The sequence below is a fragment of the Carcharodon carcharias genome, chromosome 4 (assembly GCF_017639515.1).
Source record: "Carcharodon carcharias isolate sCarCar2 chromosome 4, sCarCar2.pri, whole genome shotgun sequence".
NCBI classification, from domain to species: domain Eukaryota; kingdom Metazoa; phylum Chordata; class Chondrichthyes; order Lamniformes; family Lamnidae; genus Carcharodon; species Carcharodon carcharias.
The window spans coordinates 111,914,566-111,930,074 of NC_054470.1; the positions used below are offsets into that span (position 1 = coordinate 111,914,566).

The window sequence follows — 15,509 nt, forward strand, 5'->3', positions numbered from 1 at the left end:
TTATCCCTCCACCGAAAGCCACTCAAATTATCAGGCCATGATCACCTTTCTGTTCTAGGGAGTTCACTGCGTGCAAATCAGCTGCCATGTTTCTACAGGTCAATGCTTCAAAAGTACTGCATTGGCTGTAAAATGTTTTGGATCATCCTGGGATTGTGCAAGGGCTATATAGATACAAGATATTTCTTTTCCAATGAGATTTTTGTCTCTTTCCCCTTTTCACGTTTGACCATGTGCCTCTGAAACTCTTCTACAGCCACATCGTTTTCTTCAAGAAGCTAACTGCCTCAAAAGCTCTCATTAAAGGTCACCAGTTAGAAACTTTAGCTGTTTGGCTACAGATATTGCTAGACCTGCTAAGAGTTTCCAGCACTTCCTGTTTTTATTACTGATTGAAGCAGTCCCAGATTGTATTGATAAGAACTAGATTAAAAAAAACGCATGAAACAAAAACGGAAAATGCTAGTATAAAAGCAAAATACTGTGGATGCTGGAAATCTGTAATAAAAAAAGAAAATTCTTGAAAAATTCAGCAGGTCTGGTAGCATCTGTGGAGAGAGGAACAGAGTTAATGTTTCAAAAATGCTGGAACAACTCAGTACAAGCCATACAACATCCATGGAGAACAGCAGGGCTAACATTTCAGGTACATTGCCTTTCCACAAAGCAAACATTTTCGCCTTTTCAATGAAAGGTCATGTAGCTGAAATGGTAATTCCACTTGCTGTTCTCCGTAAATGCTGTACCTGGCATGCCGAGTGTTCCAGCATTTTCTGTTTTTGGTTTCAATTTCCAGTATTTGCGCTGTTTTGATTTTGTGAAACAAAACAGTAGCCCAGAAAGCTCTGAGAGCACATTGTGTTTTGTAAACAAAACATGAGGAGAAGATAGACTATTTCTGCCTTTGTACAGTGTCTGTATCAATGTAATTAAATTATAACATTACCAGAACAAAACGGACTGACGTAGGAGAGATAAGCTACATTTTTTTATTCAATCACAGGATGTGGCCATCACTGCCAAGGCCAGCATTTATATCTCATCCCTAATTGCCCATGAGAAGATGGTGATGAGCCACCTTCTTGAACCACTGCAGAACATTTGGTGTAGGTACACCCACAGTTCCATTAAGGAGTTCCAATCGAGTGACAATGAAGGAATGGCGATATGTTTCCAGGTCATTTTGGAGGGAAACTTTCAGGTGGTGGTGTTCCATACACCAGCTGCCCTTGTGAGTGCTAGAGGTTGGGAGGTGCTGTCAAAGAAGACTTGGTGAGTTGTTGCAGTGCATCTTATTCTGCAGCCACTGTGCATCGGAGGGAGTAAATGTTCAAGGTCATGGATAGGCTGCCGTTCACTGGACTGCTTTGTCCTGCATGGTATCAGTGTTATTCCGGTCATCTAAGCAAGTGAAGAATTTCACATTCCTAACTTGTGCCTTGTAGATGACGGAAAAGCATTGGGGAGTCAGGAAGTGACTTATTCGCTACAGGATACCCAGATGCTGACCTGCTCTTGCAGCCACAATATTTATGTTTATGATATACCCAGGTTTCCAGACAATGATGACCCCCAGAATGTTGGTAGTGGAGATTCAGCAATGATAATGGCATTGAATGTCAAGGGGAGGTGGGTAGACTCTTTCTTGTTGCAGGTAGTCATTGCCTAGCACTTGTGCAGCTGAAAATTACTTGCCACTTATTAACCCAAGTTTGAATATTGTCCACACCTGTTTCATTAGCTGAGGAGTCACGAGTGACTATTGAACACTGTGCAATCATCAGCGAACATCCCTACTCCTCACCTTATGATGGAGGAAAGGTCATTGATGAAGCAGCTGAAAATGGTAGGGCCCAGGACACTACCCTGAGATCTCCTGCAACAATATCCTGGGGCTGAGAATTGGTCTCCCACAACCACAACCATCTTCATTTGTGTTAGTTTTGTGAAACCATGCTTCATAGAAAAAAATTACTTTATGAATTTGCAGCCTGGAAACCAATATTTGAATTTTTAGGAAGATTTAAACCACATTTCAATGACTTGTAATCACTATCAAAGATGACTGCACATTTGCATCACTGGGCCATCTACATTTCAAGGCCATTAAGTGGAGCCAACATGTATGCATAACCTCACCAGGAACAATTGCCTTGAAGGAGTATGAATAGGGGCCTCTCCTACTATTAGGAAAGCATTCAGACAATCACTTGGGTCTCAAATGGTGGAGACAAACCAGCATTAGACATAATCACTTCAGACAAAGGACCTTGGTTGAGAGAGGAATTCCCAACTCTAATGCAATCAAGTGGAATACAGTAGCCATGACCATATTTGGGTCACTGGACAGTAGGCAAGCAAGAGTCTATACAATACCAGTATACTAAATTGAAAGAAGTACAAGTAAATTTTCATGTGGAAGAAGTGTTTAAGGCCTTGGATGGTGAGCAGAGAGGAGGTAAAAGGCAGGTGTAACATTGCCTGTGCTTGCATGGAAAGGTGCCATATGAAGGCGGGGGGACGGGGTATTGGGGTGACTGAGGTATAGAACAGAGTGTCACATAGGTGATGGTCCCTTCAGACTGCTGTAAAAGGAAGGGGAGATGTGTTTGGTGGGACCATCATGTTGGAGGTGATGTAAATGGCAGAGGATGATCCATTGAATGCAGAAGCTGGTGGGGTGGAAGTTGAGGACAAGGGGAACCCTATCATGTTCTGGGTGGGTAGGGGAGAAGAAAGAAGTGCGAGAAATGGGACAGTACAAGACCCTGTCAACAACACTAGATGGGGGGAATCCTTGTATTATGGAAAGGATGGGGGTTAATTTCAACAGCACTAATTTCTCCTTTCACCACCCGTCCATAAACAGAAAGATGTTTTTTCTTCCCCCTTTATAAGTGGTGGCATATTTCCCAATCGCTCGGTTTTGGTCTGATCCAATTTCTATTAATAACTCCAAAGCAAACTTGAAATAAGATGAACTCAAAGGGTTCGTTTATTTGCATACCCTAAAACGCAGGAGAAGGATCACAACGTTGCCTCCATTGCATTCATACAGTAAAAGAGCGATAGAGAAAAGAAAGATTTACAGTGAAGAGACTACAGGGAAATGAAATAGTGTTTCGTGTGGGTTCCAGAGTCTAGAAACAAGGTCCAATGAGGTATCCCTTCACAGGGGTTGATAAGCTGGAAATCAATGCTGTTTAATTGACTTTTCCTCTGGTGTTAACTTCACACAATGAGATGGGCACGCAGAGATGATTCAGTCTTGTTGGCCATGGTACAGAATTTCCAGTAGAAGCAGTGTAGATGGGGCCTGGCGTCCAACCTGGGCCAGAGCTCCTTGACTGTGATGCTGCGAGTTAGATGGTAAAATAGGAGACTGAGACTTTGCAGTTCCACAAGGCAATGTTACTGGTTCCACAAGCTAGAGGACTATGTCACATGACTCCCATGTCTTCACTCTGGCTTTGACAAGGCGTATCCCTCCTTTTTCTCCACCATAACATGTCTATGGTTCTATGGGTCCCCAAGATTGTTGAATGTCTCAACCATTAAGAATTGAAAGCAAGGTTACAGGATCCTTTGTCTTAGCAGAAGAGCATACTCCTGTTGACCGGCCTGGGTTATGAAATGCAGATGGCCTTTGTATAGATCTCTTTGAATTTGGGCTGTGCAGCCCACAATGTGTCGTCTGTGGCTTTTCAGAGATAATGCTGTGCCAGTTTCCCTGATACTGCCAGGTAGCTTTATTTGTTCGAGGGTCACAGACCAACATAGATTTAGCCATTATAGGTCTTTGTCCAGTTTTAATTTTTTTTTAGAGATAGCGATGAGCATATCTTTTTAATTTTCTTTATATATATGGTCTTAAGAAGGAAGAATAGGAAGTAAAGAAGTATGCACTTATTCTCTCATTCACATGGTACATCAGACACGCAGCTAACAGGGGCAATGACAATTCCCTGCTGCGTTTTCTTTTTTGGGGTTTAAATCTGGGTTAGTGCATCAACAAGGACATTGTCCTGTCCTGGGATGTGGAATGTTTAAGTGACCTGGGAAGATTCGAGATCTGTCTTTTGGGAAAGTCTATACAGGTCTAGAGTTCCAAATTCATTCTGGGGCAGGATCAGGAATAAGCAAAGCCATTGATTTCAGAACTCTGCCTGTCCAACTCCTGATTAAGTGACTTCTAAAGGGTCTGGGGGTTTTATAGGGTGTTTAGCATTCAGGGGATGAGTGATGGTTAAGCTGCTCTGGGCTATCCACAGGGGAATGCTGGGCATCTCACTCTGTGAGTGCCAGGTCCTTTGATCCTAGGGCTGAGCTGCTCCTGTCCAGCTTAGCTCCTCCCTGTCCACTTTGGTAACCTGTGGGTTCAGCTGTTCAAACCCAGGGATGGTGATTAGGCTGATTGTCAGGAGATTGGGCTGTTTTAATGGGATTTTGGTCTCTTTAGGGGATTCCGGTTCAGTGTTCAGCTCGGGCGCTAGCACAGCCAAGGTGTTCCAGTTTCTGTTGCTAGGTGCTTTAGGATGGCATGGCAACAGGTGGGCAGTCTGCTCCTGAACTTGGGCCAGCCTTTCTGGGCCCGGATGTTAGGTAGAATGCCTTCAGGAGGGCAACAGTGCTGTAGCCTGGGGGGTTGTTAAGGATCATTTTAAGTGCAGTGGGCAACCCTGTCAGGTTTCCTTGCAATTCTGCATTAAGCAGGGGTGAGTATGGGATCCAATCTGGTTGGGATCCCTCTGCTAGTCAGCTGGGTAGTAGGCTCAGTGTCTTTTGGAACACTGCTGCCCTCAGGTGGATGTACCACCTAATGGCTTTTCAACTAAGTGAGGCACCCTTTCTGGGCGAATTTGCGAATTTTCCTGGTCCCCATTTAAATTCGCCAAACAGCTACCAGCCAGACCAATCAATGGCTTCTTAGCTGGGGTCTTTGGATTGGGAGGAAGCGCTGTCCCCATGAAACTTGCTCATGACGCCTGGAACACAACTGCCCTCAAGTGGAGATGCAGCTCCAGTTACACTCCCTTAATGCTTTTCGACAGTGGGGAGGCTCACTCCCTACCTGCTCATTAATTTGGGAACTCCCCTTGTCCCTATTTAATATCAGAAAGAAGGTTTCTTCCAGCAATACTTCCGGCAATTCCTTAACCTTTGTCTTTCCTGGTTTAATAGCTTGCCTTCCTTCAGGCTCTTTGACTATGCTGACCAACTCACTCACTCTCTTTTCCCTACTCTAGGGCTTCTCCGGTTCCTGTTTAATTCAGGGATTTCTGAGAGACTGTTTCCTCTTTTAACTTTATTGGCCTGGCTTCAGCCGTGCAACATTCCAGCAGCCCTCGCCTAATGTTTATAGGTACTATTTCATCCATTTGGACCTCTGGAACTTCCCAGCTTTCTGCACACCTGCAGATTTCTGCTGGTTGATGTTGGCCTCTTTTCTTTCGCTGGCTAACGCCTTGCCGCCAGCCAATCATTTCCAAGGAGGAAATCGATTCCTGCTACTAGTAGTTCACAGACAACTCCTACTGCGACAGGGCCTGAAACAAGGTCACAGTCTAGGTAGACCTTATGGAGGGCTGCAAACACAGATCCTCCTCCCACTCCGCTGATCAGTGCTTTGGCCTTCAGGGAGTACTCTGGGGTGAGGGGAGGGTAGATTTAGGTTTCCTTCCACCATTAAAGCCCCTGTGTCCTGGAGCAGTAAAATGGACTTACTTACATTCTGGGACAGATAAGGGGACGCTGTTCCTAAAAGGACGAAACTCCGGAAGCTCTCTGGGAGTTTGTCCGGCTTGGACACACATAGTGCCGTGCCCTCTAAAGGGTAGGTTTCTGTACCGAGAATCTCTGCCTGCTCCGCTGCACTACCTATTGGGGCGTTTTTCACGGTCTACTCAAATGAAACCCTATTAGACCTACAGGCTTCCCTTTCAATCACCAGCACTCAGGCCTGAATGGCCTATTTTATTGCAATGGAGAAAGACCGGATTCTGAGGGTTCTCCTTTTGGGTTGCAGGAGCGTTTCTTGCACTTTCCTTTGTGTCTTCTTCTCTGGGCGAGGGGCTTTTTCTATCTAGATCACCCTGCTTATCTTTCCAATGTTCATGTGAAGGTTTGGAAAGGGTCCGGCTTGAGTGATCAGGCCTATGGCTGAGATTGTAGCTGTCTGCTCTGACTGCTGTATCCCGTGCTGTGAGGATTCTCTACTCCTCCAAATGCATCCGCAGGTTGGAGGGTAAGCAATTTTTGAATTCCTCCAACAATACCAACTCACGCAACTCCTCATAGGCACATGGGATTCTTAGGGACCTTCCCCATCGGTCGAACGTGATTTGCCTCCAGGACTAACTCGTAGGCACTTAGGATGGCAGTCTTGGTCTACTCATAATTCATGGACACATCAGGAGGCAGCTTGGAGCAGACCTCTTGCGTTCTCCCTGCCTGTTGCCCTTTAATTAAAAATGGCCAGTTTTCAGGTGGCCATTTTAACTGTCCTGCTACTTTCTCAAAAGTGGCAAAAAATGACTCCACATCACTCTCTTCAAATTTGGGAATGACTCTAGCATACTTGAGGGCCTCAAAGAGTGATTCTGGGTTAGAAAGATAAGGGGTGCTATTGGGTGGAGGGAGATTTTTCCCTCGCAGCTTCCAATTGTCTGGTCTCTCTCCTTTGAGCTGCTAGCTCCATTTCCAATTTTCAGAGCTGGAATTCTCTTTCCCTCTCCTTGAATTCTAGCTATATTCTGAACTTTTCCAACTCGAATTTGGCTAGGGGAGAGGATTTAGAGTCATGGTTGAGCTCTACATCTAATTGCTCTATCGCTAACGTGAGATCCAAATGTTCTACCAACAATTGGATCAGTTTGCTTCTCATCGCTTTACTGGCCTAGCCACAGCTTTCAGTTGCTCTGTGCTAAGGGACACTAAAGCTTCACCATTCAAATTTCCTTGCTTGACCCACATTTGGGCATCAAACATTACCATCTTCTTAGTGATAGGAAAAAGGAATTTGCTGTGATTAGTTATTGTTTTTAAATTTGTCCAGCACATGGTTTTTCCTCTTAGCTTCCAATTGACTCTTTTATATCAGATTTGGCTTGTGTCTTAACTCAGAGTCTGGTCAAATTCAAATGGATGATCCCGGATTCGAACTCCCAATTTCTGTTATGGACTGGGGGGGTGGGGGGTAATTTAAACAGCACTAATTTCTCCTCTTATCACCCGTCTGTAAACAGAAAGGTGTTTGATTTGCTTCTCCCTTTACAAGTGGTGGCATATTTCCCAACCCTTCGGTTTTGGTGTGGTCCAATTTCTATTAAAAACCCACAGCAAATTTGAGATTGAGTTTATCCTAAAGGTTAGTTTATTTGCACACACTCAAATCGTGAAAGAAGGGTCACAACCTTGCATCCTTTGCATTCATACAGCAAAAGAGAGTTAGAGAAAAGAAAGATATACAGTGCAGAGACCACTGATAAAAGAAATAGTGTTTCACGTGGGTTCCAGAGTCTAGAATCAAAGTCCAATGAGGTATTCCTTCAGAGGTTGGTGAGCTGAAAACTGATGCTGTTTAATTCATTTTTATGGTGGTGTTGACTTCACATGGTGAGATAGGTGCGTAGAGATGAATCAGTCTTGTAGTTGATGGTACAGAATTTCCAGTAGCAGTGTAGATGGGGCCTGGTGTCCAACCTGGGCCAGAGCTCCTTGTCTATTAAGCTGCTAGCTAGATGTTAAAATGGCAAACTGAGACTTTGCAGTTCCACAAGGTAAAATTACTGGTTTCACAAGCTAGAGGTCTATGTCACATGACTCCCACCTCTCCACTCTAGGTCCCCAAGATTTTCGAATGTCTCAACCATTAAGGAATGTTGCAAGGTCCTTTGTCTTAGCAGACAAGCAGACTCCTGTTGGCCAGCTTGGGTTATGAAATGCAGATGGCCTTTGTCTCGTTCTCTTTGAATTTGGTCAGTGCAGCCCACAATGTGTCAGTGGCTCTTCAGAGGTAATGATGTGCGATTTTTCCCTGATACTGCGAGGTAGCTTCTTCTATTCGAGGGTGACATAGATCCAGCCATTTTAGGTCTTTGTCCAGTTTCAAATTCCTTTGGAGACAGCAATGAGCATACCTCTATATATTTTATAATAAAAATATACAGTGTGAGGTCTTAGTCCCTTACACTTGGTTGATGAAACATCAAGAGCGCTGGCAAGGAAGTTTGAAACATCAGAATAGATGCAATAGAGACAGAGAAACAACAGTCCAAAAGTAGAACTTGCATTTATAAAGTGCTCTTAACACAGTAACAACTTGTATTTATATATCACATATAAAGTAATGAAATACAACTTTAATTTGTATAGCATCTTTAATGTAATCCAAGATCCCAAGGTGCTTTGCAGGCACATTATAAAACAAGTATGACACCAAGCCACATGTGGAGATATTAGGTCAGATGACAAAAGCTTGGTCAAAAAATTAGGTTTTAAGGAGTGCCTTAAAGGAGAAAATGAGGTAAAGGTGGACTGGTCTAGGGAGGGAATTCCAGAGATGGAGCCTTTGGCAACTGAAGGCACAGCCACCAATGGTGGAGCAATTAAAATTGTGGTTGCATAAGAAGCCAGATTTAGAAGAATGCAGGTATCTTCCAGGGTAATGGGGCCGGAGGAGATCAGAGATAGGGAGGTGCAAGGCTATGAAAGGATTACAGGCAGCCTAGGAGTCCATGAATTGACTTAAAAACTTAACAGGCAGGGGGACTGCTCCGTGCAACACTCTCTGTTCCTGATCGTTCAAAGATGGCAAAACCCCCCTTAAAATATTTTTCTGGATAAAATTAGATAAGGCAATTTCATTTGCGCCTGTCTTGTGAACTGAAGCAGTAGCTGTGAACAGTGGGGGAAAGGAGATGGGAAGGTCTCGTACAGAACTTCAACTAAAGTCATCTGTCATTATTTTTGCGCCGGTGGCCTTTTCGCTGGCAGGGGATGGCCGAGCTCTGGGCAACTACCAGCAAGGTCCAGCTTTACAAAGATGGCCGCCTGGCGGCCTCACCTCTCCTGTGTACGCATGTGCGACGCAGCAATAGCAGCAGCAGCAGCTGCGCGAAAATGCGCGCGCGCATTCCTCAGCCGCCTGGTAGGCACGCGTGACATGGCCCCTGTTTCTTTGCGCGTGCGCAGGCGGATAGCTCCACCTTGCCCCGTGGGGGCGCCGCAGTGCATGCCGGGGAGTGGGGCAGTGGAAGCTCGTCGCAGTGGCTGTCGGGTAGGAGTGAGGCGGCTGTTGTCGGAGAGAATAACTTTAAGTTGTTTTTTTCCATTCCCCCCCCACCCCGCTTTAAAAGCAGAGCATCGAGACGCGAAATTTAAGCGATACATTTCCTCTTTTAAAAAGTGTTTCCTAGGTCCTGGTATGGCAGCGTGCTTGGCTACAGATTCCCTAAACCCAGGCCTGCTGACTCCAGGCTCCATCAGGCAGGTGGGACTGACTGGCTTCAGTAACAAGGGCCGGGGCAGATTCAGTCATAACTCTCAAAGGGCAACTGGATAATCACTTGAAAAGGACAAAAATAATGTTGCCTGGGCTGGAGAGTTTTAGTTATGAGGAGAGATTGCATAGACTGGGGTTATTTTCCCTGGAGCAGAGGAGATTGACGGAGGACATGATTGAGATGTATAAAATTATGAGGGGCACAGATAGGGTAGACAGGAAGGAACTTTTCCCCTTAGTGGAGGGATCAATAACCAGGGGGGCTTATATTTAAGGTAAGGGGCAGGAGGTTTAGAGGGGATGTGAGGAAGAATTTTTTTCACCCAGAGGGTGGTGGGAGTCTGGAACTCACTGCCTGAAAGAGGCAGAAACCCTCAACATTTAAGAAACATTTGGATGTGCACTTGCGATGATGCTATGGTATACAAGGCTATGAGCCTAGTGCTAGAAAATGGAATTAGAATAATTAGGTACTTGTTTGACCGGTGTAGACTTAATGGGCCTTTTTCTTTATGACTTTAATAAAGACCATAAGACATAAGAGCAGAAATTAGGCCATTCGGCCCATCGAGTCTGCCCACCATTCAATCATAGCTGATAAGTTTCTCAACCCCATTCTCCCCGTAACCTTTGATCCCCTTACCAATCAAGGACCTATCTATCTCGGTCTTAAATACACTCAATGAACTTGTATGCAGGAAGGAGTAGGGCAGTGGGCTCAATGGGATAGCTCTTTCAGAGAGCTGGCACAGGAATGATGGGCAGAATGGTCTCCTATCATCATTCTAATCTGCTCTGCTAAATATTGTGATGTATGCCCGATCACTTTAAATTAAACACCTTTTCTGTGGCACTTCAAGCATCATAGTTGTCAGCCGTGGTTTGGTTGGTTTCACTCTTGCGTTTGAGTCCCTGCTCCAGAAGACTTGTGCATGCAACTTAGGCTGACAATCCCCAGCTCCAGTACAGAGGGATTTTCATGTTATTGGAGGTGTTGTCTTTCAGATTGGATGTTAATCTGAAGCCCTGGTTGCCCAATGAGGAGAGTAATCTGGTCACTAACATAGATTGTGGAACCTTGCTGTGCACAAATTGGCTGTCACTGTGGCTGCACAGCAAACATAGTCTATTCAATGTAAAGTGCTATGGGATTATCAAAGGTGTAATATAAATGCAAGTCTTTATTTCTTTCAGTTTGACTGATTACAGTCACAAGTAACATTTGCTTCCTCCCCAGTGTTACTGTTTAACCTTATGTTTGCACTTTATTTAGATTAATGGCTTGGATTCAGAAACACAACTGGTTGGTTAGTTGTAGCTATGTACATTTTTAAGGGAAGCTGTTAAATTGTGTTTAACGATTAGATTCTAGAGCTGTGTGTATCTACAGAGTATGTGAAACATTAATTAGAGCAAATTATTTTTGACTTTAATAATTGAACGCATTACAGCAATTTACATTGTTTATTGCTTTTAACATAGTTAAGTCTAAGATGCTTCACAGGAATGATTATAAAGCAGAATTTAACACTGACCCACATAAGGAGGTAATGGGACAGTTAGCCAGCAGCATGGTCAAAGAGGTAGATTTTAAGGAGCATTTTAAAGGAGGAGAGAGAGGCAGAGAGGTTTAAGGAGGGAATTCCACAGCTTAGGGCCTAGGCAGCTGAAGATATAGATGCCAATGATGGAATGAGAGGCCAGAATTGGAGGAGCGCAGAGATCGTGGATGGTTGTAAGGCTAGAGGAGATTAGAGCTATGGAGGAATACCTCAGAACATAAATAATCTTCTATCTTCCAGCACGATGCGAGTTTGTTGGTTGGTGAGTAAAGATGGGAGGCACCAACCGATACAACTTGCGCACTCAGTTTGTGTATTGATCGGAAGAAGCCCCGAAACTCGAATTACAGATAAAAAATGCTCACGGCATCAAGGTGAGTGGTAACCACGCTGGCAGTTTTCACAGGTTCTTGTGCGATAATGAGTAAATCAAAAATGCTGTTTTTACTAGGCTTTCTGCGTGTTAATGAGAGGGAGTTAAAATGGGGATACAGAATCCTGACCAGTAGTTGCAGTTTGATAAAATGGAAGCAGAGATTACACCAGAAAGTGTTGAACTCAATGTGAAGTGCTTCATTGAAAGGTAAGGTGCTGTTTCTTGAGCTTGCGTTGAGCTTCATTGGAACAGAGTGAGAGTCCGAGGTCAGGGAATTAAAGTAACACGTGGCTGCAAGCTCGGGGCCATGCTTGCAAACTGAATGGAGGGTCCTGCAAAGTGGTTGCCCAGTCTGTGTTCTGTTTCATCAATGAAGAGGAGACCACATCATGAGCAGCGAATACCACTAGATGACACTGCACCATACGCGACCCAAAATCAAACACCCTCCATATGATCCTGTCCTCCAAATGCTTTTCATGAGCTATTTTAATCCTTTATTAACTTAATTTGCTTAGAATGTGAATTGAATGGGGGGACCAGTTAGCTGGATGGGTAGTGTGTAGTTCAGAATAACACCAACAACCAAGGTTCACTTCCTGTTCTGGCTGAGATAGACTTGAACCTACCTCCTTGCCCTGTCCCTGAGAGTGGAAGGCAATGGCAAACCTATAAAAACTGCCAAGAAAACAGCTCAGGATGTAGCATCAGCAGACAATGAGCCAAGGAGCTGTCTTTGGGGAGAACACACACAAATGGATTGTGCATGAACATCAAAAAGATTAAAGCAATGGTAGTCAGGAGAAATACGTTAGAAGAAGCTACAGTGAAGATTGAGTTGAATGGTGTTACACTGGAACAAGCAGATAAGTTTGTCTACTTAGGACAACAGAAGATGGTTGATGTGATGCTGAAGTCAGAGGAAGGATAGAGACAGCCAGCAGTAATTTTGTGAAGGATATGTTAACAACAGGAAATCTCAAGCTTGTAGCAAGAAAATAACTCCTAAAATGCTACGTTTTATCCACTTTCCTGAATGCCTCAGAAATCTGGACAATAAATAAAGATCTGTGGAAGAAAATAGAGACTGTTGAAATGTGGAAGCTAAGACGTATGCTTAAAATTCTCGATGGGCTGAATGGCCTACTCCTATTTTGTATGTTCTTAACAGCAAGACTTTAATTTCTAATGGTGCTGAGACCAAAGGTAATCTCCATACCACTGTTCCAGCTGATTGCAGACTGTGGATTGAATCTGGAAGCTTGCTCTACAGTTAGACTCAGTACCTCAATGAAGAAATTTGCTGAGCCATGGCAGGTATTGGGTGGGAGGGGTTGTGGGGTCAGATGTGTATGTCACTAATGCTTAGTGTTACCAACTTTGTGACTTACTGATGAGCCCTGGGACTTGCAGAAGTTTTATTAATGCTTGTACTTAAGTTTTAATGTAGCTTTCAATATGTGTAGACTTTCCAGCATAAAGTACGAGCATTAAAACAAAATCCACTGAGTCTCATAAATTAATGATAAAAAGCTGGCACAGGCACAATGGGCCAAATGGCTTCCCTCTGCTGATTCATTTTATGCCCCAGATATTCCAGTCGCTGGATAGTTGGAGATTAGATGAACCCCACAAGATACGCTATGGGACAGTTTGGAAGTCCTGATGCACTGACTCTGTGGGAATTGCTGGGAAAATTTGATCTTCTGATGCACTGACTCTGTGGGAATTGCTGGGAAAATTTGAGTTTCTGATGGGTGATTTCCCTACTACCTGGGATCCTCCCAACTCTTGAGTTAGAGTCGGAGACTTCATACGGTTCTGACTTTACTTGGATAGTTAGGAAATGTTTGACAGAAAAGTCCTATAACTCCTGTGTAATATACAACTGACTGTACCCTGACCCACCCCCTACGTTCACCTCCTTGACGTGACCTGACCTCATCTTCTGACTCCTCGCCCCTCTCCGACCCAACCTCGCCACCCTACTCCCCCTCCCGACAGCCCCCCCCACCGACCTGACCTCACCCCTGTACTCCCTCTTCCATCCACTCAACATGACCTCACCACCTTACTCCCCCTCCCTGTCACCCCTGATCCGACCTCACCACCCTACTCCTCCCCGGACCTCACCACCCTAATCCCCCCTCCCCCCCATGGCCTGACCTCATCACCCAACTCTTTCCTCCCCTCACCCCCGCCCACTGACCCCTCTGACCTCACCAAGTGACTACAGTAAAGTCCTGCCATTCGCAGGAGTTATGTTCCCACTATACTTCACAAATGGCGAACAAGGAACATGCTTTTGAATGGGACTCAGTTAGATAGGTTTCCAGCCATGCGAGGGCAGCATTGGTTTGGCAGGTACTCTGCAGCAAATTGTTCTGACCATCTACTCGCATGCACTTCTACCAGGGTTATTGGATAATGGTGTGGAGCAGGAAAGCTGATTTCTCGGGCCAATTAAATAAACTCCATAAAGATATCAGTAAGTGTACTCCATGAATAACTGACCCCAACAATGACCTGCTGTATCCTCCATTTTAACACAGCATTCCAATCCATCAGGGTTCCTTCCTGATGTTTCACTAACCCGGCGGGTCATGTCTAACAGTGTTAAATTTGCCAGAGTATATCTGCCTTGGCTTTCAAAATCCTTTTGCAAAATTAATTATTGTTGAAACTGATACCTTAGAGTAAATTAACCGATCCCACACTCAAGCTGTGCTCAAAGGGTGTGCTTGTCAAAGAATCAGTGCAGAGATTCAGACATTTCAAACGTGGGTAAGCAAACATCGTACACCGCTTTGCCCATCGCGTCAGCAAATTACAAAGCGCTGGTAAGTGAAAATGCGAACAAGGAAGTCACGAAAGGCAGGACTTTACTCCACTGCTCCAACCTGACCTCAAGACCCACCCGACTGCCACCCTACTCCCTTACCTATTTACTTGACTGTACCCTTGTCCATCCTACCCTCTTACCTTGCCGATCCTCCTGCCTTACCTTGCCCACCTTATCCCTTACTTGCCCACCCCACCCATTTATCTTACCTACTGTACCCCTTTATCCACACTATCCTCCTATGCCCTTACCTACCCTGCCCCCTCACCTCATCCTCCCTGCCCCCTCACCTCATCCTCCCTGCCCCCTCACCTCATCCTCTCTGCCCCCTCACCTCATCCTCTCTGCCCCCTCACCTCATCCTCCCTGCCCCCTCACCTCATCCTCCCTGCCCCCTCACCTCATCCTCCCTGCCCCCTCACCTCATCCTCCCTGCCCCCTCACCTCATCCTCCCTGCCCCCTCACCTCATCCTCCCTGCCCCCTCACCTCATCCTCCCTGCCCCCTCACCTCATCCTCCCTGCCCCCTCACCTCATCCTCCCTGCCCCCTCACCTCATCCTCCCTGCCCCCTCACCTCATCCTCCCTGCCCCCTCACCTCATCCTCCCTGCCCCTTCACCTCATCCTCCCTGCCCCCTCACCTCATCCTCTCTGCCCCCTCACCTCATCCTCTCTGCCCCCTCACCTCATCCTCCCTGCCCCCTTACCTCATCCGCCCTGCCCCCTTACTCCTTTACCTTTTCCCTGTAGCCTTTCAAAGAAGCTTTGGGACATTTAAACTCTTTACTTACTGGAATATGACAGCTATTAATGGGGATGTGGCTTCTGCAAAAATTCCCTTCGCTGCTCGCTTTGAGGTTTCCTGCACTGAGTCACTTTGGGAGGATCCTCTTTTGGAAGGGTGCCCAGCAAAATTGGTGGAAGGTAAGTGGTATTTTATTGTCTGATCAGGGTTGGAAATAAGGGTTCCGATCCTGAACGTAAGACTTGAGTCTGTGATTTTGTAAAGTGTCAGAAATGTTGCCAATGGTTTTCTTGCCTCGATTTATACTGAGAGGAATGGTAAAATGAGAAATTTAGAAGTAATTTCAGCGGATGGGGAAAATTAACTTATAGCTGCTTATCTGTTGTTTTCCAGTACAGCTGAAAGCAGATTACAATAAGGGATATGTTCTTGTTAAACAGGTATGTTGTTAAACAGATATGTTCTTGTTAAACAAGTTAAA

General features: G+C 45.1%; 1 protein-coding gene across 4 annotated transcripts in view; it reads left to right on the forward strand.

Annotated features, from left to right (window-relative positions):
- Positions 1-1,128: 1,128 nt before the first annotated feature.
- Positions 1,129-15,509, forward strand: part of aptx (aprataxin) — a 29,870-nt gene continuing 15,489 nt past the window's right edge. The window contains exons 1-3 of one of the 4 annotated variants that reach the window (XM_041186245.1): positions 1,129-1,272; positions 11,305-11,438; positions 15,422-15,468. In XM_041186245.1, the coding sequence (XP_041042179.1) occupies positions 1,160-1,272; positions 11,305-11,438; positions 15,422-15,468 (294 nt within the window). In that variant the 5' untranslated portion in view covers positions 1,129-1,159. Of the gene's footprint in view, positions 1,273-9,147; positions 9,278-9,319; positions 9,491-11,304; positions 11,439-15,421; positions 15,469-15,509 lie in introns of those variants that run through there. The other 3 variants (XM_041186246.1, XM_041186247.1, XM_041186248.1) reach the window with 3 other exon arrangements.